Source organism: Pipistrellus hanaki (assembly GCF_964339955.1).
Source record: "Pipistrellus hanaki genome assembly, chromosome: 12".
NCBI classification, from domain to species: domain Eukaryota; kingdom Metazoa; phylum Chordata; class Mammalia; order Chiroptera; family Vespertilionidae; genus Pipistrellus; species Pipistrellus hanaki.
Genome location: NC_140514.1, coordinates 11,449,094 through 11,473,294, shown reverse-complemented (window position 1 = coordinate 11,473,294; position 24,201 = coordinate 11,449,094). Strand labels below are relative to the sequence as shown.

Here is a 24,201-nt window from a genome sequence, read left to right as displayed (position 1 = left end):
AAAAATTGTCGTCATCCTAAAGAGTGCTAAGTGTTTTATCTTTTTGTTTGTTAAGAGAAGTCTATTTACTTGACTAGAGTCCCCACAACACCCACGCACACTCATTCACCATTCACATAACTCTGGTTGTGTGCAAGGTGGAAGAGAAACGAGACTGAATTATGAGCTCCCAGCACCCCAGATCTGGCATGTTTACTCCACAGAAAGATTCGGAAATTGGGGTGGGTGGGGCGTTGTCGTAGGCAACGGGTTTGGGGAGACCGCTCATTTTCTCCAAATCCAGACCAGAGGTTTTTCACTGTTTATTCTGACTGGAGCCGCAGCCCAGGCCCTGAGGTTCCCTTCCGGCCGCCGCGGGAAGAGCCGTTTGGGCGAAGCTGGAACCAAGCAAAGGTCCGCGATCCTCTGGGACTGGGAGACCCGGCGGGGCCCCCGCCCAGCGGAAATACACAGGCCCCCACCTCCCTCGCCCGGAGCGCAGGCGCGGGGCGGGGCCCAGGCGCGGGGCGGGGCCCGGCCACGCCCAGGGCGCACCGAGACTGGGACGTTGAGGACGCAGCGCTGGCCGGACCCGCGGCGCGTGGCACGCGAGAGCCCTCCCGCGCATGCTCCCGCCGCCCCCGCCCCGCCCCGCCCCCTCGCTCTCTCGCCCCCTCCCCCTCCTGCCTCCTCCGCGCCGGGCCCTTCGGAGCTGGGCCCCTGGGGGCGGGGGCAGCGCGGCCGACGTCCGGCGTGCGTGCCGGCGCCTGACTTCACTTCCGGCTAACGCGCTCGCTTGCCCCCTGGCCCCGGATGGTGACTGGCGGCGGCGGTGCACCTCCCGGGACTGTCACTGAGCCGCTTCCCAGTGTGATTGTGCTGAGCGCAGGCCGGAAGATGGCGGCTGCGGCTGCGGCGGCCTCGGGCCCGGGCTGCTCCGCGGCGGCGGCGGCGGCGGCGGCGGGGGCGGCCGGGGCCTCGGAGTGGCTGGTGTTGCGGGACGGCTGCATGCGCTGCGACCCCGACGGGCTGCACAGCCTCTCCTACCACCCGGCGCTCAACGCCATCCTGGCCGTCACCAGCCGCGGGACCATCAAAGTCATCGACGGCACTTCGGGCGCCACCCTGCAGGCCTCGGCGCTGAGCGGTGAGTGTGCGGGCGCCGGGCGGGGGCCCGGTCCGCTGCGGGAGGGGCCGGGCCCCGCAGGATGCCGGGGAGGAAGCCGCCCAGCCCGCGACTCGGCCTCCGGAGGAGGAGAAGGAGGGGAAGCGGCGTAACGGAGCGGGTGGCGGCCGAGGCTGGCCGGCGGGGGGCTCGGGCCTGGCCCGGCCGAGGGCGGGCAGGGGAGCCCGGAAGCTGATGGAGGGGGCCGTGCGGCTTGGCTTTGCGGCGCCGCCGGGGCTCGGAGCGCCGGGCGGGTTGGGGAGCGGTGGGAGGGAGTCGCCTCCCGGGCTTTTGGAGCGTCCGGGCTGAGGTGGATCCTCCGGGAGAGGAGAGGGGGCCTCGGCTCCGGGCCCCGGGGAGGTCCCGGAGAAAGGGTCGGGACTGCCTTCAGCCAGGTGAGAGAGGCAGGGTGTCCGAGGGCTGGTGAGAGAGAGAGAGAGAGAGAGAGAGAGAGAGAGAGAGAGAGAGAGAGAGAGAGAGAAGACAGACAGACAGACACTGGCGGGGAGGCGAGCGTCCTTGCCAGCCAGCATCCTGGCCCTCCCCGCGGGAGGATGAAGCGAGTCCCGGCTGTGCCGACGACCTGCAGGTGCCGGCGGGCTGGGCGCCGGGAGTGGGATGGGGAGTGGGATTGGGAATGGGGATGGGGGTGGGGGTGGGGTGGGCTGGAGCGGGGGTAGGGAGGGAAGAGGGCGGGCTCGCTGCCCGAACTGTGCAGTCGACGACGACTTTATAGGACTCTGGCGGACGCCACGGGAGACTAGACCTTGTCCCCTCCTCGGTGGCCAGAAACTCGGAACCGCGGGGTGTGAACGTGTCGATCCCCTTGGGTGAAACTTGAGGCCCTTTCTGTTTGTTTCACCGCAGGGAGCGAAAGTTGGGATTCGGAAGTGTGTGTGTGTGTGTGTGTGTGTGTGTGTGTGTGTGTATGTATGTGCATGTGTGTATGTAGGTGTATGTATGTGTGTATATGTATATATATGCGTGTATATATATGTGTAAGTGTGTGTATGTGTGTGTATATATGTGTGTGTGTGTGTGTGTGTGTGTGTGTATGTGAGAGTGTGAGAGTGAGTCTCACCCAGGAGAGCCGTTCTGGGCGGTGTACTCGCTGGTCCAGGGACCAGACCTCTTAGCCTGCGGGGTGGGTGGGGTGGGTGGGGTGGGGGGCGGACGCTCGGGGCACCGGATTGCCGTGTTTTGGAACCGCCCTGGCCGAGGGACTTTTTGGTGGAGGTGACATTTCATTTGAGGCTTTATGAGCGACGTACTTTAGATTTATAAATGGAGTTTGGAGAGTGAGCACGTATTGAGTGAGTTAAGATTCATGCACAGATTTCTGATGTAGAGGATAAAGTGGAAATAGGAACGTGGTTGCTGCTACCAGCTCACTTGTGTTTGAACATGGACAAATGAAGGAAAGATCGTTCTTCTAGTTTCCTGTGTGAGTAAACAAGGCACTTCAGTAAATGGCGATTTAGGGATGTAGAGATAAAAGGAGGGATTTGATTTTTTGTTGATGGGAGAGTTGTGAAAGGAATGCACTGTGTATGTATGGCTCTCGAATATAAACCTGGAACCATATCTAAGATGTGTCTAAGAGAAAGTTTTTGTTTGTAATGTTTCTGCTCTTGGCTTAAGGAACAGGAGGGGTGCCCTAGATAGAGCAATGAACAGTTACTGCAACTTGGACATGATAGTTAATATTGCCAACCATTAGTAATTGGATATCCTCTTAAATTCACTTAAAAATATTTCAAATTCGAGAGGGTATCAAGAATTATGATGTATCCCCCCACTCGGTTGAAGAAACAAAACTTTTTTATAAAGAGAGTTGAAGCCTCCTCTGTGTCCATTCTGGATTGTATTCCTCCAACCTTCCTCCTTCCATGAAAATCATCTTTAATTTAGTTTTATCATTTTCATACATATCTTCATGCTTTTTAGCATATGCTTGTAACTTTAAACAATATCCAGAAATGTCTTTCATGATTTTGAACTTTGAATAAATGGTATTATAGAATATGTATTTGGATTTCTATAAAAAGCCATATTAACAGAAGCCTTAAAAGTGTTTTCCATAAAAAGAGTAGTCTCATGGAATTTTATAATATCTGGAGGTCATGTTTGAGAAAAATATGTGCTAGAATTTGTTATAAGTGGTTGGGGAAATTAGACATCTATGTATGTACCTATTAATGAAAGGGAAAAACAATAGTCACTCTATGGTAGATTACTAAAGGGGAGGGTTTTAGGTGTAAGGGTTAGATGCATAGAACTGATTTGGGATGACTTTGTTGGGGCGTTTGTTAATTAGAAAGAAATGGGATTGGGCAATTGCAGATGCCTATACATTGAGGATCGAATATGTATAAATAAAAATACATAGGCCCTGGCTGGTGTGACTCAGTTGGTTGGAGCATCATCCTGTATACTGAAAGGTTGTAGGGTTTTACTTACTGTCAGGGCACATACCATGTGATCCTGTTTGGGGCACATGGGAAGGTAACACATCAATGTTTCTCTCTCCCCCTCCCCTCTGTCTACAATCAATAAACATGTGTTTAGGTGAGGTCTTAGAAAAATATCCTATATAATAAAAGGCTAATATGAAAATTGTCCCCTTGACTGGGAGTTTGACCAGGGGGTGGGGCCTGCTGGCCAACTGCCCACAGCCCCTCCCCTGGCTGGCCCGCTGGATACCACCTGTGCATGAATTTGTGCACCAGACCTCTAGTATACATATAAGAGTTATGGCAGCCCTAGCTAGTTTGGCTTGGCTGATAGTGTGTTGGCCTGCGGAATGAAGGTCTCAGGTTCAATTTGAGTCAAGGGCACGTGCCCGGTTGGGAGCTCGATGGGGGGGGAGGGGGGAGAGGGGGGGGCGTGCAGGAAGCAACCAATCAATGATTCTGATCATTGATGTTTCTATCTCCCTTTTCCTTCCTCTCTGAAATCAATAAAAATATATTTTTAGAAAAAGTTACAGCAAACAAAATTCTGTAGCCTTGACTAAATTACTTAACATTTCTGTTTTCCCTTTTGCCAATTGGGGATAATAATTGTACTAATTTTGAGGATTCAGTGTTTATAAAGTACTCAGGACACTGTTTAATGTTCAAAAATATTTCTATTTATTTGTAAATCTCTGTAAATTTTGGTTCTTTTTACTTAAAACCTACTAAATTTTTTCAACTTAACTCCAAATTTAAACTTCTTAGGATTGTTTTTCTGATTTACCAACTTTTGCTACCCCAGAGAATTCATCTAGTTTTTACTTTTACACTTGATCTTAGCCAAAAGGCCGAGAAGCGATAGTTTTTACTTTTATAAAAGAATAAAGTATTTGCCCTAGTTGGTTTGGCTCAGTGGATAGAGCTTCGGCCTGTGGACTGAAGGGTCCCGGGCTTGATTCTGGTCAAGGGCACGTGTCCCATTGTGGAGCCTGCAGGAGGCAGCTGATCAATGTTTCTCTTATCATTGATGTTTCTCTCTCTCTCTTCCCCTCTCCCTTCCTCTTAAAAAAATCAATAAAAATATATTTAAGTGTGTGTGTGTGTGTGTGTGTGTGTGTGTATATATATATATATATATATATATATATATATATATATATATAAAGAATAAAGTATTGTTGCCCTGGGCATTGTGGCTTGATTGGGTGTAATCCCATGCACCTAAAGGTTGCCAGTTCCGATGATTCTCCTGGGATGCCTGCCGGCTTGATCATTGATGGGGAGCAACAGGAGGTAGTTGATTGATGTTCTGCTCTCACATCCATGTTTATGTTTCTCCTTGCCCCTTCTTTTCTTTCTAAAAATCAATACAAATCTTAAAAAGGTGAATAAAGTATTGTTCATTTATTCAGTGTTTTCTTTTTTAATTATCGCTGGTGGTGTTTTCTGTTTCTAAAATGGTGCGCTCTCTCTCTCTCTCTCTCTCTCTCTATATATATATATATATATATATATATATATATTTATATATAATACTTTTATTGATTTTGAAGAGGGAGGGAGAGGAAGAGAGAGAGAGAAACATCCATGATGAAAGAATCATTGATCTGCTGCCTCCTGCATGCCCCACCATGGGATCGAGCCTGCAACCCGGGCATGTGCCCTTGACCAGAATCGAATGCAGGACTCTCTAATCCTCAGGCCGATGCTCTATCCACCGAGCCAAACCAGCTAGGGCTGTTTTTTTTTTGTTTGTTTTTATAGTTTTTTGAGAGCATGTGGTGAGAGAATGGGCTTTTTTTTTTTTTTTAATATTTTTTTTACTGATTTTTTTACAGAGAGGAAGGGAGAGAGAGCTAGAAACGTTGATGAGAGAAACATTGACCAGCTGCCTCTTTCACACCCCCTACCGGGGATGTGCCTGCAACCAATGTACATGCCCTTGACCGGAATCGAACCTGGGACCTTTCAGTTCGCAGACCGACGCTCTACCACTGAGCCAAACCAGTTTCGGGGAGAATGGGCTTTTATGTTTTAGGCAATCCTGAATTTTGAACTTTAGCTCACTAACTCACTATCTAAACTTCATGAACTCTGCTTCCTCATTTGTAAATTAAGATTAATATTTTATATGGTGGCTGTGAAGACTAAGTGGTAAACATTTAAACTGTCTAACAGTTTTTGGCATAAAATATCTAACAATTCTTGTACCTAATTGGTATAGTAGGTGTACAATGAATGATAATTCTCTTGTTTCATATGTGCTTAATAACATGCTTCTTATTATTTATTACTTTAAAAAATGTTCACTGACTTAATGTTTATATACAGAAGATAAATAGATATCACTCAAATGTAGATGGAAATATAAACGTTGGTAACATATTTCAGTATATTGGTGTGGCTAAATGTCAATCAGGATGAAGTTTAGTTTGTTGTAATTATTAGTTCTGTTTGTGGATGTATGTGTAGTATATTATATAAGGAAATGAAGATATATATATGTGTGTTAATGGGTAGATATTGTAATACAGTGTATATGTAAAAGAAATTCATGTCTCTTCAGTTTTTTAAGGGGATCCCAAATCTTGGTCACAGTGAAAATGCAAAACTCCAAAGCTGCTTATTGTTTTCAGATAAATACTCTGGTTTTACATTTCTTTATGAATCTCTCCCTTTATCTTTTTCCTAGATCAGGGGTGGGGAACCTCTTTTCCTGCCAGAGGCTATTTGGATATTTATACATCATTCACTTATTATAATTCACTTAATATAAATTTATGTTGCTATGAAAAAAGCTATTAGATTTATTGAATTTCAAGTCCTGCCTGCGGTTGCCTTGGCAGGGCCAGACCGAATGATTTCCCGGTGGCCCACAGGCCAGGCATTCCCCACCCTGTCCTAGATAGGCATCGACTTTGATTGGATTTGAAAAGTTTGTACAGTGATCATAAATGAGAAAAAGATCATTATATTCTAGTTGCAGCAAAGTTCAGATTAAAAGAATTCTTATTGATTGGTTGATTGTCTGAGGTAACAACTTCTTGTTTAGACTTAAAAGCCCAGAGCTGCCTGCTCCAGAAGTCTTAGAATATAGAAAACCAGGTTAAACTGCATAGTACTCAAGAAATAAATTTTATGGATAAAGCTCATACTTATCGCTGTGTTAGTGTTAGAAAATATTAAAAAAATATATTTTATTAATTTTTTACAGAGAGGAAGGGAGAGGGATAGTGAGTTAGTAACCTCCTGAACCTCTCCCACTGGGTATGTGCCCGCAACCAAGTTACACGCCCTTGACTGGAATCGAACCTGGGACCCTCCAGTCTGCAGGCCAACGCTTTACCCACTGAGCCAAATGGGTTAGGGCAGAAAATATTTTTCTTACTACTACTGAATTGGCATGTATTCATGCATTAATTTGGATAAAATGTAAAATTTTCTCTATTCCTGCTTTGGAAATAATGATTTAAACCACTTCCTGTTCCCTGACTAATCTTGGTACACGCAGCCTTCCTAGTCTCAATTATTCTCCTATGAAAGATAATAAACACAGTATAAGTTGGAATTTTAATAACCCCAGAAGTAAGATAATTACCTTTATATGAAATTCAGCAAATTTCATTGTGGGCTATGAGTACATAAGTTGGTTCTATTTCAATTGATTGACTTTAGTAATGCTATGTGATACTCTATCTTATGTCAAAGATGTGCTTTAGCAAAAAATTATATTTAATGAGTGGATTTATATAAGACTATTGCATTTTTAAAAATTGATTTTTATTGTAAGTAAAAAACATTTTTATTGATTTCAGAGAGGAAGGAAGAGGGATAGAGAGAGCTAGAAACATCAATGATGAGAGAGAATTATTGATCAGCTGCCTTCTGTATGCCCTAAACTGGGGATCATGCCCGTAATTGGGACATGTGCCCTTCTTGGAAATCAAATTGTGATCTCCTGGTTCACAGATCATTGCTCAACCACTGAGCCACACCTTTAAATTGATTTTTAGAGAGAGTAAGAGAGAGAAATACATCTGTGTGAGAGTGAAACATCAATTGACTGCTGCACACCCACTACTGGGAATCGAGCGTGCAACCTGGCATGTGCCTGACCCAATATTGAACTCACCACCATCTGGTATACAGAAGAATGCTCCAGCTAGCTGAGACACACCAGCCATGGCCATAATATGTTTTTCTAAGAAGTCACTGGTAGGGAGCCATTGTAGTTATGGCATGGTCAGATTCATTTTTAGAAGGCGTTGTTGTGAGAAGTGATGAGAGTATCATTAAGTTAGTTTGAGAGTTGGGAACAACATAATTTGGTGAGTGTGGGGATGAGATTGAAAAGATGAAATTACTCATACTTAGGTTCCTACTTTGAGTAATGAATGGCGTTTATTAACCCAAATAAGCAATACAGTAGTTCCTCTTATTTATGGTTGTGCTTTGCATGGTTTCAGGTACCTGTGCGGTTAGCTGTGATCTGAAAATATTAAATGGAAAATTTCAGAAGTAAAGAATGCATAAGTTTTAAAGTGTGCCTTGTTACGAGTAGCATGATGAAACTTTAAGCTGTCCCTCTCCATCTCACTCTGGATGGTAATCATTCCTCTGTCCTATATATTGATACTGTATTATACACTATCCACCCGTTAGGTAGGTAGTAGCCATTTGGTATATCAGATCAAGTGTCACGGTATTGCAGTGCTTGTGTTCACATAACCCTTATTTTACGTAATGGTTCCAAAGAATAGTGATGCTGGCAATTTGGTTATGCCAAAGAGAAGCTATAAAGTGAAAAGGTGAAAATTCTCAAATTAAGGAAAGAAATAATCCTATGCTAAACTTGCTAAGATCTATATAGTAAGACTGAGTCTTCTATCTGAAGTTGTGAAGAAGGAAAAAGAAATTTGTGCTAGTTTGCTGAGAGAGACACCACATTCACATAACTTTTATTACACTATTTTGCTATAATAGTTGTCTTATTAGTTATTGTTGCTAATTTCTTTCTGTGCCTAATTTACAAATTACATTTTATTATAGGTATGTATGCATAGGAAAATATAGTATATATAGGGTTAGGTACTATCTATGCTTTCAGGCATCCACTGGGGATCTTGGGATGCATTCCCATACATAAGGGGGGGCAGGTCTACTGTACAGGAAAGTGTGGTGAGTGGCGTTTATTGGAAAAAGCAGGAGGGAGATAATGATTTCAGTTGTGTTAATTTTGAAGGGCATTCAAGTAGAGATATTCAGAAGGTGTTTGGAAATCCAGGGTTGAAGTTTGAAAAATTGGGAATACAGATTTGGAAGGCATTGGCATTTATAGAGAAAGCTTGTCTTATGGTTAAGAATTATTGGCTCAGGAGCCAGACTGCGTTCCAGTCTGTGACTCACCACTTAGTAGCTGTGCCCATAGGCAAGATGTTTAACCTCTCTCTGTACTTCATAATACCCAACTCAGTGGGTTGTTGGAAAGATTAAGTAAACTGATATCTGTAGACACTGCTCGAACCATCTACCAAAGCACTCAATAAATGGTACTATATATCTATATAACTATCTATCTATCTATCTATCTATCTATCTATCTATCTAAATTTAGTTCTGTGAGGAAGGTAGAGGGAGAGATATAGAAACATCAGTGATGAGAATCAGATCGGCTGCATCCTGCATGCCCCTTACTGGGGATTGAGTCCACAACTTAGGCATGTGCCTTGACCAAAATGGAACTCGAAACCCTTTTTTGTCCGTAGGGCAACGCTCTATCCGCTGCAACAAATGAGCTAGGGCTTGGTACCTTTTTTTAAAAAAATATTTTTTAATGATTTCAGAGAGGGGGAGAGAGCTAGAAATGTCGTTCGTCATTTATTGGCTGCCTCCTGCACGCCCCCTTCTGTGGATCAAACCCAAAACATGGGCTTGTGTTCTTGACTGGAATCAAACCCAGGACCCTTCAACCACAGACCCATGCTCTATCAGTGGTCAAACCAGCTAGGACAATCTTGGTGCTTTATATTTATACTAGAGGCCTGAGTGCATGAAATTTGTGCCTGGCTGGGGGGAGGGGAAGATGTCCCCTCAGAAGGGACCCCTCAGGGGATGTCCGACTGTAGTCGGACATCCCTCTCACAATCCGGGACCATAAGCTCCTAACCATCGTCTGCCTGCCTGCCTGATTGCCCCTAACTGCCCCCCGCCAGCCTGGTTGCCCCAAAATGCCCCCTTCTGGTTCAGTCACCCCACCCAGCCTGCTGTTAAGTTGTTTGGTTGTCCCTCACTAACCCCCCTGCTGGCCTTTTCGCCCCACGTCTGGTTGTTTAGGTTGTGATGGTCCCTGGCTTTTTATATATTAGGATTAGGAATAGAGGCTCTGTACAGTTCTGTGTACCAACGTAGTTCCTTTGTCTGGCCTGCGGGGATCAGGCTGAAACCAGCTCTCGGACATCCCCTGAGGGGTCTTGGATTGTGAGAGGGTGCAGGCCAGGTTAAGAGACCCCACTGGTGCACAAATCCATGCAATGAGTCCTAGTCCTATATAATAAAAGGCTAATATGCAAACTGACCAAATGGTGGAATGATAGGTCACTATGATATGCATTGACCACCAGGGCAGACACTCAACACAGGAGCTCCCACAGCGGGAGTGCTGCTCAGTCAAAAGCCACGCTCATGGCTGGTGAGTGCAGCAGTAGTGGCGAGAGCCACTCCCGCCTCTGCGGCAGCGCTAAGGATGTCCGACTGCTAGCTTAGGCCTGCTCCCTAAGGGATCAGTAGGACATCCCCCAAGGGCTCCTGGACTGCAAGAGGTATGCTGGTCGGACTGAGGGACCCCCTTGAGTGCAGGAATCTCCTATACCAGGCCTCTAGTATTTATATAAGAACTTTGGTCAATCTTTCCCCACTTTCTTCTCTCTCCCCTTTCCTCTGCAGTTCGTCAGTTTGTTTCATGTTTCCATGCCTGTGGTTTCCTGCTCCTTTGTTGAGTGTCTTCCCCCTGGTGGTCAGTACATGTCATAGCTACTGGTTGGCCGCTCGCTTAGGCTTTTCTATATATAGACTTTCATGCACTGGGTTGGGGGGGGTTCCTCAGCTCATTCTGTCCCCTCTCAGTCTGGTTCTCACTTGTTCCTTTTTTCTTTGTGGGCTTGGTAAGGCCCTCTTTATCTCTTCACTGTCTTTGCAGTGGGAGCTTGGGAGGGAACAGAGATAAATGTGAGTATCTTACTAATCCTTATTGTTTAACTGGCAATTTGTAGTTGTAATTGTACTTAAGTTGTGTGTTTCTTACTCTCTACTTAGGAATGTTGGCTATAACTGTAGTTAGAACGTAAACAATAATAGATTTCTGTAATGTAGTATGTAAGAACAGTGGGGAGATGGGTGGGAAGTACCTCTCTCATGGGCATTATACTGCTCATGACCTTATGCCTCTGGGTGCCTTTGGCAAGACACTTCTTTGACTTATATATATTTTTTTCTTTTTTCATTAAAAAAGTTTTCATTGATTTTAAGAGAGAGGAAGGGAGAGGGAAAGAGCTAGAAATATCAATCAGAGTGAAACATCAACATCGATTGGTTGCCTCTTGCACACCCCTTCCCCCCCAACGGGGGATTGAGTCCACAGTCTGGGCATGTGGCCTGACTGGGAATTGAACAAGTGATCTCCTGGTGCATGGGTCAATGCTCAACCAGAGCCACACCAGTTGGGCCTAATTTACTTATCTTTAAGTGGGCTTACATCATTTAATTCTTGCCCTGATTACTTTATTACTTGATAAGATAATGAATGGAGAAATTCTTTTTAACCTGTAGAACTTTAAAAATGTGAGGTATACAACAGAGTTTTAAGCTAAACTCTTTGGGTATAAAAGAGGAGATAAGAGAGGTCAAGTAATAAAAAGAAGGAAGTATAGAGAGGAGAAAATGGATGTACAAATAACAAAGATAATAAAATAATTGCTATATAAAAGAGTTTGTGACAAGGGCAGGGCTCCTAAAAAGTAGTGTGGTTTAGTTTGAGTGTGTTAAGTAAGGGCTGTATTTTAGAGGATATAAATATTATGCTTTTTAGAGGAAATTATAGAAATGTTTTAGTGAGGCAGATAGGAATCCCTTCTTTGAGATTTGTTATGAGCCCCATGAATTTAAATCTTTGTGATTTGTTTCTCTGCTTTTACTTTGATTTATGAAGTAGGAAAGAGAGAAGTAGGATGGGGGAGATGGCGAAGGGCAGTGGTTCTCAGCCTTGGTTGCTCATTAGAATCATCAAGGGAGCTTTTAAAAAATACTCTGGGCCCCAGTCGTCTGGCTTAAGTGGTCTGGAGTGCAGCCCAGGCATACTTTTTTTTTTTTTTTTAAAGCATGCCAGGTGAGATTCTAATGTGCAGAGGTTCAAGCTAACTAGGACCTCAGCAAGCACGTTTATTTGATATGCCTGGGATAAACGAGAAACAGGTTTCATTTGAACTGAATAATAACGGTTTTGTCTTATTTTTATTTTGGTAAGAAAAACCTCCCAAATTAGTTTGTCTGCTAATAAAACCTATCTCATATTTTAAATTGCATTTAGTTAATATGTAATTAAATAGTGCATGAAAGACCAGGGATATTTCAATTACTTTCAATTTCTGTTACTTTGTATTTTTTCCTTTTCTAACTCAGTTTTGGTTGATTTTTTTTCTTTTCTTTTTTTAAAAAAATATATTTTATTGATTTTGTACAGAGAGGAAGGGAGAGAGATAGAGAGTTAGAAACATCGATGAGAGAGAGTCATCGATCAGCTGCCTCTTGCACACCCCCTACTGGGGGTATGCCTGCAACCAAGGTACATGCCCTTGACCGGAATCGACCCTGGGACCTTTCAGTCCCCAAGCCGACGCTCTATCCACTGAGCCAAACCGGTCTCGGCTTCCTTTCTTACTTTGAGCTACAGAGCACTCTGGTACTTTTTCGCCAAAATGCCCCTGCAGCTTAGGAGAGTGACTGTACACTGGCAGGAGAAGAGGAGGTAAAAAGGGGCAAGGAGGGTGAGATGGCCGGGATTATCTGTTTCAGACATAAAATATCTAAGTTACATGTGTACTAAAATAATTGTAAGAATACTGCATTTTGCCACATTTTAGTTTAGTTTTAATATATTAAAAATTTCTCTGAAACTAGAAAATACCTTTGCGACAGCAAAAAATGGACCTGGAGATTATTATACTAAGTGAAGTAAGGTAGTCAGAGAAAGACAGATATCCCATCACTTCAAGTATCACTTATATGTATAATCTAACGAGCAAAATAAACTGAGGAACAAAATAGGTCGAGAGACATGGAAGTATGGAACAGACTGGCAGATCTTAGGGGGAAGGGGAGAGATTAACCAAGTGATTTATATGAATATATGCATAGCCCATGAACACAGACAGTAGTGCGGTGAAAACCTGGGGTGGGGTGGGAACCAGGTTGAGTGGGGAAGGGGGTAAATGGGGGACATCCATAATATTCAATACCCCCCCCCCCTCCCACTATATATAGAAAATAAGTCATTTATTCAAAAAAACTTATTTTGTATCAAGTACTGGTGATACAGCAGTTAAAGTCTTTGCTTTCCTGGAGTGCATGGTTTAGTGGGAAGAGATGTATTATACCCTCCCCCCTACCCAATACACACAATGTTAGGTGGTAATAAATATCATAAGAAATTAGAACTGTAATAGAGACGGACTCACAGATAGAGAGCAGGCTGACACTGTGGGGGCTGGGTGGAGGGATTGAGCAAAAAGCAACTCATGGACAGGGACAGCAGTGGTAATTGGGGGAGAAGGAGGTGGGTGGAAGTGGAGGAGGGATCGGGAGGGGATAAATGGTGATAGCAATAAATAAATAAATGAATAACTAGCTATTTAAAAACACACAAAATCATGCACAATAGGATTACACTGAGGCCCCCTGTAGCGGGGGAGAAGGGGGGTAATAAAAACAAAAACAAAAAGAATAGTGAGATTAGGCTTAATGCTTTGTCAGTTGAATGTAGCTGAGAAAGTGAGGGAAAGAAAGTTTATTATGATAATGATCAGAGCTGGATATGGAGGAAAGCTAGAGTCAGGTAAGGACATAAAACAATATTGGTCAATGAATTGGGGGTCAGAGAATGGTTGGAGTTTGGGGATTACAATGGCCAGGTGAGCAGTGCTCTAGACAGAGATTAGGTGTCACCATGGGAGAAGGTGCTTGACCTGAGGCTGAAGATAAGATCAATGGAGGAGAGCTGTTGAGGAACAGAGAGACCAGTACCTTAGGAGGATCAGCTTTGTGGATATTGAAATTAACAACATGGTTGTAAAACAGTGATTCGAGTGCTAAAATCTTCACAAAATCATAATCTTCAGAACACTGCAACAGAAAGTGAAATAACACATATCAGAGCTCATTAACAGCTTCAAAAAAGCAGGGAGTTAGGTAGAAGGGAGGTATAATGTCAATAAAGAGTAAGCGATACCCAACCCATTTCCAAAACTGAAATAGGTGCTGTGTGAGTGGAAAACAGCCACCCCCGAGAAGGCTGCGGTTGCCATTTTGAGCAAGAAGTGGGTGGGAATGGAAAAAGCCCTTTAGGGATTTCAGGTCAGTGGTGAGGCTGACCTAGAGGTCTTAGGCTTCTTCTGAAGTCTGAAGTAGAAAGGGATGCAGAGTATGATAAAGTTCTGTGTTTTCCGCAGGGGAAGTCAAAATTCAGTTCTAATCATTCCCTACTTCTCGGATGCTGAGAATCTGTCTTGCAAGGAGCATGATGCACTTACTCCTTTGTGGTGGTGTGGGGGATGGGGTGTGTGTGGGAATGTGGGGGTTGCGGGGAGGGGATAGACTACTATGATTTCCTGTGTCACAGCAGCCAAATATCTCAAACCCACTTTGTTCACTGTGAGTCTGTTTTGACCATAGACCTAGTCATACGGTCATTCATTCAGGGGCTAATATATTCTCCCACATATACATATATGTTACTTTAGTTCTATTGAATGTAAGTTGCATATATCGTACCCTTCTACCCTACTATTTTTGTTTATTTCTAGGAACAGTGATGACTCACTTTTATAACAGCAATGATATTTACCAAGTTGATAATTTCACATTGATACTTTTTCTGATCTACAGTGTATGTTTCAGTATAACCAGTTCTTATAATGTTCTTTAGAGCAATTTTTTCCCCCCAGTTCAGGATTCTATATTGTATTTAATTGCCATGTGAACATTTATCTTGAGTGGACTATTGGTCTTAAAATCTTAAGTGTTGAATTTTTGTTCTTTTCACAGCTAAGCCAGGTGGACAGGTGAAATGTCAGTATATTTCTGCGGTGGATAAAGTTATATTTGTGGATGACTATGCAGTAGGATGTAGGAAGGACCTTAATGGAATCTTGTTGTTAGACACTGCTCTGCAAACTCCAGTTTCAAAGCAGGATGATGTTGTTCAGCTTGAATTACCTGTTACAGAGGTAAGTTAAAATAAGTATTGATATATTTTTCTGCTTAATGTAACCTCAGACCTATAAGCTGTTAAATGAAATTAGGTTGTCTAATAAGAACAAATAATTAACGTACTGATCACAACTTTATTTAAATATTTGTTTTTTCTGTGCATAATTAATGCTTGTTGAAGTGATATTTAAGTGTGAACTTTACAGATTAAAGCATTGTAAGAGAGACCTCAAAATACAGTGCCTTAAACAGGATAATTTCTTTACAGTAACACAGTACAGGGCTAAGTGTAGAGGCATCTTTGCTTATCTCAGTTTTTATAGCTTTCATCTTGTAAGTGTAAGACAATTGCTCTAAGTGTCATAATTTCCTAGTCATAGTGACAAGGAGGACAAAGGCCAGGAGAGCACAGTGTGACACGATTTTCCAACCTTGCTTTCCTTCCACCTTTCCTGTGTTTCTTTCCCTCCTTACTCTCTGTCTCCTCCTTTCTTCTTGAGCTCTTTCACAAATTCTCTTACATATGCTTTTTTCATATTTACCCTTTTGGCCAGAATTTAGTCACATGACCATATCAGGCTAAGAAGTTAAGGAAAGATGTTTATTTTTTAAATTTTTATTTATTTCTACTTTTAAAATTAATTAATTAATTAATTAATTAATTAAAATAAACCTTTATTCAGATTATTACAGTTGTTCCTTCCCCTTAGCTCCACTCCACCCAGTTCCCACCCCACTCCATGTCCTTAACCTTCCCCCACTGTCCTCATCCATAGGTGTGATTTTTGTCCAATCTTTTCCCCCACCCCCAGAACAATTTCCCCCCAAAGGATTGTCAGTCCATTCCCTTTCTATGCCCCTGATTCTATTACCCTGTTTCCCCGAAAATAAGACAGTGTCTTATATTAATTTTTTCTCCCAAAGTTGCACTAGGTCTTATTTTCAGGGGATGTCTTATCTTTCCATGCACTAGGTCTTATTTTCAGAGGATTTCTTATTTTCGGGGAAACACGTATTTTCACCAGTTTATTCTGTTCATCAGATTTTTTATTCACTTGATTTTTAGATTCACTTGTTGATAGATATGTATTTGTTGTTCATAGTTTTTATCTTTTCCTTTTTCTTCTTCTTAAAGAATAGCTTTCAGCATTTCATATAATACTGGTTTGGTGGTGATGAACTTCTTTAGCTTTTTCTTATCTGTGAAGCTCTTTATCTGCCCTTCAATTCTGAATGATAGCCTTGCTGGGTAGAGTAATCTTGGTTGTAGGTTCTTGCTATTGATCACTTTGAATATTTCTTGCTACTCCCATCTGGCCTGCATAATTTTTGTTGAGAAATCAGCTGACAATCATATGGGTGCTGCCTTGTAGGTAATAAACTGTTTTTCTCTTGCTGTTTTTAATATTCTCTCTTTGTCTTTTGCTCTTGGCATTTTAATTATGATGTGTCTTGGTGTGATCCTCTTTGGATTCCTTTTGTTTGGAGTTCTGTGCGCTTCTTGGACTTATAAGTCTATTTCTTTTGCCAAATGGGGGAAGTTTTTGGTCATTATTTCTTCAAATAAGTTTTCAATATCTTGCTTTCTCTCTTCTGGCACCCCCATAATTCTGATGTTGGTACCCTTGAAGTTGTCTCAAAGTCTCCTTACACTATCTTCATATTTTTGGATTCTTTTTTCTTTTTGCTTTTCCTGTTGGATGTTTTTTGCTTCTTTGTATTTCAAATCTTTGACTTGATTCTTACAATCCTCTGGTTTGCTGTTGGATCTCTGTATATTATTCTTTATTTCAGTCAATGCATGCTTAATTTCTAGTTGGTCCTTTTTCATATCCTCGAGGGTCTCACTAAATTTATTGGCGGTTTCTAGAAAATTCTTGAAAAACCTTTTAACTGTGGTTTTGAACTCTATATCCTCCATTTCTGTCATTGTGACCTGTTTCTTTGTCTCTGCATTTTGGCTGCTTCCCTGGTTGATAGAGTGGCTTTGTGTGCTAGGTGTCATATAGGGCCCAGTGGCTCAGCCTTCCTAGTTACCTGAGGTGGACACTCTTGGTGCACTCCTTTGTGGGCTGTGTGCAGTCTTGTTGTAGTTAAGCCTTGATTGTTGTTGGTATCACTGGGAGGAATTGACCTCCAGGCCGATTGGCTGTGAGGATCAGCTGTGTCTACGCTGGGAAAACTTCTGTGCTGGAGACACCCTTATGAGGCAAGACTTGCTTCAGTGGGGCTTTGGTGCTCAATGAGTCTGCCCCCTGAGTGTGTCCCTTATGGATCTGAGGAGTTGTAATCTGGATGGTCCCACTCTAACCACTGGGTACACTGGCTCTTGGATCTCCAAGGAGCTGCTAATTTAGCCTCTACCTGAGGCCACCCAGCAGAAGCTAAGGAGAGATCTGCAGATTCCTCTCTTTTGTTTGGGTTTTGTAGGTGCCCAGATGAGGCCCAGCTGTGAAACAGTGTAAGCTGGGCCTCAGAGTGGATGTATTCTTTTCCATATATTAACCATATATTTCTTTTAAGGTATTTCATAGTGAATATATGCATACCAGTTCAAAGGGCTTTTTAAAATATATCATGGTAACTTAGTGAATGAATGCCTTCTCTGATGGTTTTGCATAGTCTGAATATTTAAAATTATTTGAAGGACAAGACATTGATGTCTTCAAAATTTTTACCTCTATTATTTTTGTTTATGGTTTTAGTTTGCCAAGTTTTTTTGTTTGTTTGTTTTAATTTGCTTTGGTTTATGATAGCTTCTGTGTATTGAAACTTTTCCTGTGTGGTAATACACTGAATTCATATAATTTAATTTTGCAGTTGCCCTTTCAAATCATTTAAGTTTGTTAAGAAAAGCAAAAGTAGGTAAGCTTCAGTATAGTAACTGTTAGAATCATTATAAATTAAATTACTTGAATGTGAATTTAAACTTAACATTTTTTGTTTAATTTTCTGTGTTCATCTTTTTCATTTAGGCACAGCAGCTCTTATCAGCATGTTTAGAAAAGATAGATATTTCTAGTACGGAGGGTTATGATTTGTTCATCACACAGCTTAAAGATGGTTTAAAAAATACATCTCATGAGACTGCAGCAAACCACAAAGTTGCTAAGGTAAGAAAATAAAAATAATACTTTGGAGTTATAATAGAAAAAGAAACCTTCATACTTTCACTTTTCTCTCTCTATGCTTTTACTTTTCTCTCCTCCCTTTATCCCAACTGTCATAGATTCTAGGTTTTTCTCTTTTTAAAACAATGTGTTGCTGAAACCGGTTTGGCTCAGTAGATACAACATCAGCCTGCGGACTGAAGGGTCTCAGGGTTCGTTTCTGGTCAAGAGCATGTACCTTGGTTGCAGGCACATCCCCAGTGGGTATATTGATAGCAATGACAAGAAATAGCAAGGCGCAAGTTTTTCTCCCCTTACCAAGTTTTTCTTCCCTTTCCAATTTCCATCCCGTGTTCTTTTTGTCAGAACCCATCAGCCAGAAAACTGGTTGGCAGAGAAGAAATATAGTTTGTAGAGTCCCAGATCTAACATGACAGAGAAGAGAACTAAAGGGTAGGTTTGGTGCTTAGACACAGTAGTTTAATAACAGGCACAGCCTACCCTTTTGTGTACTCAGCATCTCCATACACAAAATCTATATGTATTTGAACAAAAATATTATGCTTTTACTTAACCATGGGAACTATTTCTTTTTACAAATGAAGAATCTCTTTCCCCATTCTCCAGAAAGGAGAAAAACAAGCTTTCAACAGAATTTTATTCATCCCTTGGTAATATTAACTACACCTAAAATTTAGAGTCTCAAATGTTTAGGTAACAGAACTCTGCTACCTAAAGACTAAATTAAGTATAACTAAAAATTCTTACATAAAATAATAAGTCTATATATGTGTGTCTATGTGTGTCTTTATCTAAATGTGGGGTGGGGAACCTTTTTTTTTTTTTTTTTTTTTTGCCAAGGGCCATTTAGATAATTGTAATGTCATTCTTGGGCCATCCAAAATTATCAACTTAAAAATTAGCCTGCTATATTTGGTCAAACATTTAATTAATTCACTCGTAATGCCTTGGCAAGGCCAGACCAAATGATTTTTTTCCCCTTATACAGCAGGCCAGGTGTTTCTCACCCTTGAAAATCATCCATCCATTTATCCATTCATCAATATGTAATAAGGGAAGAAAATATGTATGGCTGCTCTATTCCTCAATTTTATAATGGTGACAAGGACATTTATAACCTCCTTCTTCAAGAACCTGTTCCAAACTCTTTTTGTCCTGAGTACCTCATTTGTGTAGTGACACAAATCTTAATTCTTGCAGGATTGAAATCCTCAGTGGTGCTGTGTTTAAGTTGTAATCATCCATTCCCTTTTACTAGTGGACATAGGCCTTAAGGGCATCCTAGATAATTTATCTCTTGGATTTTAACTAAGTTCTTGCCCCTGTTCTTTAGCAACAATTCATTTTTTCTTGTTTGTCAGTTTGACTAGTAATTATACCAACTAGTAGAATAACCTCCTTTTTTTGCCCGATGTTTGGTAACAGTGTCATCATGTAACTCAGTAGAACAAATACTGTGTCCTGGTGGAACCTTCTTCCCTAGGGACATAAGATTTCCAGAGCATTAATCTTAAAAGTTTGAGAGCTGGTTAAGTATAATACTGACCCTGCTCAGGAGAAACTGTATCATATATTTTTGTTTGATTTAAAGAATAATCCTGTAAGACACAACTCGAACCTTTCAAGCATGTCTCCCAGTGCACAGTGACGGTAGAGAATACACAGATGCCTTTGGAGAAGACTTGGAATAGGATTTATAGTGTAGAGTTGAGGCATTGTTGTAGGATTCTTCTCAAGGGGATTCAGCCTCCCTTTCAACCAAGAGGCTCTGCGTGTATGAACAGTTTAGGTCTAAAAACAAAGTAAGAGGTTTTCATTCTCTCTATTTTACATTTTTATTATATTTAATTAAAATTTTTTAGATTGGTTGTAGAAAGAGAAACATCAATTCGTTGTTCCACTTGTTTATGCATTCATTGGTTGTGGGGATCAAACCTGCAAACGATGCTCTAACCAACTGAGCTACCCAATCAGGGCCTCTCTTTTTTTTTTTTTTTTTTTTATAGTTTAGCAATTCAAAATATATTTCTGGACACAAGTTTTCTAGTTATCTAAATAAGTAATACTTTAAGTAGGATGCCTAGAGTATATTAGAGAGTGGAAACAATAGGTGAGTGGGGACAAGATATAAAGATGAAATTACTTTATAGATTTCTGGGAGAATAATGCTTATCATTAAAGTCTAACTTTTTAAGTAATAATTTTAATATTAAATTATTATGGTTAATATTTATTGAATACCAACTTTGTTAAATACTGTACCAATTCTCACTTGAATTCTCATAATCACATTATATGAATAAGTATTTGTTTTTTCCCATTTTATATAAGCAGGAATCAGAAGTTAATTTGACTAGGGTACCATTATTTTTATTTTTATTTTATTTTTTTAAATATATATTTTATTGATTTTTTACAGAGAGGAAGAGAGAGGAATAGAGAGTTAGAAACACGGATGAGAGAGAATCATCGATCAGCTGCCTCTTGCACATCCCCCACTGGGGATGTGCCCGCAACCAAGACACATGCCCTTGACCGGAATCGAACCTGGGACCCTTCAGTCCCCAGGCCGACGCTCTATCCACTGAGTCAAACCGGTTTCAGCATAGGGTACCATTATTGATGGTGAAGATGGACTTGGAATCCTAGTCTGTGACTATAGATCTATTTTTTGTTAGTTTTGCTGGATTTTGATGACAACAACAATAAATGCATAAGAATATGCTAAGCCAGTGTAATTTCTCAACTACGTTAGTAATAATAAATTGTACAAATATTATTTTTTTATTTTTTAATCCTTAACCTGAGTATATTTTTCATTTGTTTTTAGAGAGTAGAACAGAGAGGGAAAGACGGAGAAATATTTTTTTTTAAAAAAATATATATTTTATTGATTTTGTACAGAGAGGAAGGGAGAGAGATAGAGAGTTAGAAACATCAATGAGAGAGAGTCGTCGATCATCTGCCTCTTGCACACCCCCTACTGGGGATATGCCCGCAACCAAGGTACATGCCCTTGACCGGAATCGAACCCGGGTCCCTTCAGTCCCCAGGCCGACGCTCTATCCATTGAGCCAAACCGGTCTCGGCAAGACGGAGAAATATTGGTGTGAAAGACACACAAAGATTACTTGCCTCCTGCATGAGCCCTAACCAGGGAACCTCCATATGTGCCCTTGACCAGAATCGAACCTGGGATACTTCAGTTCGCAGGCCAATGCTCAATTCTCTGAGCCAAACAGACCAGGGCTACAACTATATTCTTATGAATTCAGATGAATGGAGATATTTGAGTGCCTAGTTTGTGCTTAACATTGTATATGTGCTGGAGGAATATAAAAAATTGCAGATAATTTTTTTTTAAATTGTGGATGGGATATGTGAGAAGTTGTGGATAGGATATGTGAGAAGGTGTATTACCATCTGGTTCTTAACTGTCTTTTTGAGGGTGACTGAGATTTCACTTTTTATGTAATTGCAAGTTTCTGCTTTAACTGATGAAGTAATGGAGTAAACTGACTTGACTGATAAGTAGTTCTTTAATAATGTATACATTATGGTTTTGGTTAAAACTATTGAGTACATTTTCCTTTGCTTACACTCCCCATTTTCTTTCAGTGGGCCACAGTTACATTTCATCTTCCTCATCATGTGTTAAAGTCCATTGCCAGTGCCATTGTGAATGAACTCAAGAAAATAAATCAAAATGTTGCTGCCTTACCTGTGGCGTCTTCAGTGATGGACAGATTGTCTTACCTCTTACCTAGTGCACGTCCAGAACTTGGAGTGGGGCCAGGCCGTTCTGTGGACAGGTATAACTTTGCTTATAAAGAGATATGACACTGAGATTAAATTGATTCATTTTTGAATTAACCAAGAACAACTGTAAATTTGATTATAATTTAAAAATTTTCACAAGTTTTTGAAAACCATTCAGAAGTCATTTCTATCAAAATAGTGAAGTAGCCCTAGCTGGTTTGGCTTAGTAGATAGAGCGTCGGCCTGCATACTGAAGGGTCCCAGGTTCAATTCCGGTCCAAGGGCACATGTCCAGGTTTTGGGCTCTATCCATAGTGTGGGCCTGCAAGACGCAGCAAACCAATGATTCCTCTCATCATTGATGTTTCCAGCTCTCTCTTCCTTTCCCTTCCTCTCTGGAAAAAAAAAATACTGAAGTGAAGTAAACTACTACTTGAATTGTTATTTGTTTTGATACCTGGAAGGTATTTAAAGGACTTGTAAAACTATATTTTGAAACTAAAACAAATAATTATTTACTATATAAGAATTATTTTTCTTGTTGAAATTTTGTGACCTTTGAGATAAATTTTTAAAAATTGATTTTAGAGAGAGAGAAGAAGGGGGGGTGGAGGGAGAGAGACAGAGAGACATGGAATTGGTGTTTCACTTATTTATGCATTCATTAGTTGATTCTTGTATGTTCCCAGACTGGGGATGGAGCCCGAAATTTTGGAGTTTTGACACAATGTTCTAACCAACTCAACTACTTTGCCAGGGCATTTGAAATAAATTTTGATAAAAAACCATGCCAGAATCTGACTATAAAAGCTATATGTTTTTTATTGAAAATAATGAAAACTATTTAAAATTAATTAGGACAATTTTGAATTAAGATTTTTATGCTGCCTGCCCTCGATTTAAAGAATATTATATCCTGGTCAGTGTGGCTCAGTGATGACCAGGATGTCATGGTTTGATTCCTGGTCAGGGGACATGCCCTGGTTGCAGGATGTATCCCCAGCGTGGGGCATGCAGCAGGCAGTCGATCAATGATTCGCTCTTCATCATTGATGTTTCTCTCTCTCTCCCCCTTCCTCTCTGAAATCAATTAAAAAAAATAGAGTATTATAAAAATCATACCTCAACCATTATTTTCTTTAATAAAGATTTATTGGGGTTCCGCTATATCTCAAACAAATTGAAAAGCTAGTAATGAATTAATTTAAAAACATAAATAATTTGTTATTTGAAGTAACATCAGATTTTCATTAAAAGCACTAAAATATGAAAATGCTATACTGAAATATTGAATTTAACTTGATTTAGGTTCACATTTGCCTTCACATGCAGCATTTTATGTTTTCATTTTCTTGTATGTGACTTGTAGCTTTTTATGCTCTTTTTTGAAGTACATTTAGAAATAGTACATATTGCTGAAACCGGTTTGGCTCAATGGATAGAGCGTCGGCCTATGGACTGAAAGTCAAAGGTTCGATTCCGGTCAAGGGCATGTACCTTGGTTGCGGGCACATCCCCAGTAGGGAGGGTGCAAGAGGCAGCTGATCGATGATTCTCTCTCATCGATGTTTCTAACTCTCTATCCCTCTTTCTTCCTCTCTGTAAAAAATCAATTAAAAAAAATATATAAAGTTTTAGGAATAGTACATATTAATGTTAGCAAAGGCACTACTGAATGAATTAACTTTTAACTTTTATTACCTTAAGTATAGCTCTTATATTAGTTTGCAGTACTTACTAGTTTATCTCAGTAAACTGATACTTTGTTTAATCAGTTGCTTTTTAAAAGTGATTTTATTCTGTAAATAACTCCTATGGTTGTATTAAAATTTGCAAAGAATTTTTATATTCCACTGGAGGCTTGGTGCACCAATTCATGCACAGGTGGGGTCCCTGCCCATTCCCGATTGGGGGGACCTTGTGAAGGCTGCAGGGCGTGTGTGGCTCTCTGCACAGTCCCAATTGGCTGGACCCCCGCAGCAAGCTAACCTTGTTTGCTCATTGTGGTCAGTTCAAGTCATAGCGACTGGTTGAGCTTAACATATTACACTTTTATTAAGATAGTAATATTGTTATCTCTGCCTTTTGGGCAAAATGTAGAAATATATTTAAAATATATTTATTTCAGTGAGAAAGGGAGAGGGAGAGAGATAATAACATCAGTGATGAGAGAGAATCATTGATTAGCTTCCTCCTGCACACTCCTCACTGGGGATCAGCTTGTAACCTGGGC

The 24,201-nt window shown here is 41.1% G+C and overlaps 1 protein-coding gene across 7 annotated transcripts in view; it reads left to right on the top strand.

The window, feature by feature from the left end:
• The first annotated feature begins 544 nt into the window (after positions 1-544).
• Positions 545-24,201, top strand: part of BIRC6 (baculoviral IAP repeat containing 6) — a 152,699-nt gene continuing 129,042 nt past the window's right edge. For 6 of the 7 annotated variants that reach the window (XM_084900640.1, XM_084900639.1, XM_084900642.1 and 3 more), the window contains exons 1-4: positions 550-1,126; positions 14,914-15,095; positions 18,054-18,191; positions 21,828-22,021. In XM_084900640.1, coding sequence (XP_084756766.1) covers positions 793-1,126; positions 14,914-15,095; positions 18,054-18,191; positions 21,828-22,021 — 848 coding nt within the window. In that variant the 5' untranslated portion in view covers positions 550-792. Of the gene's footprint in view, positions 1,127-14,913; positions 15,096-18,053; positions 18,192-21,827; positions 22,022-24,201 lie in introns of all 7 variants that reach the window. The other variant, XR_014796484.1, reaches the window with a different exon arrangement.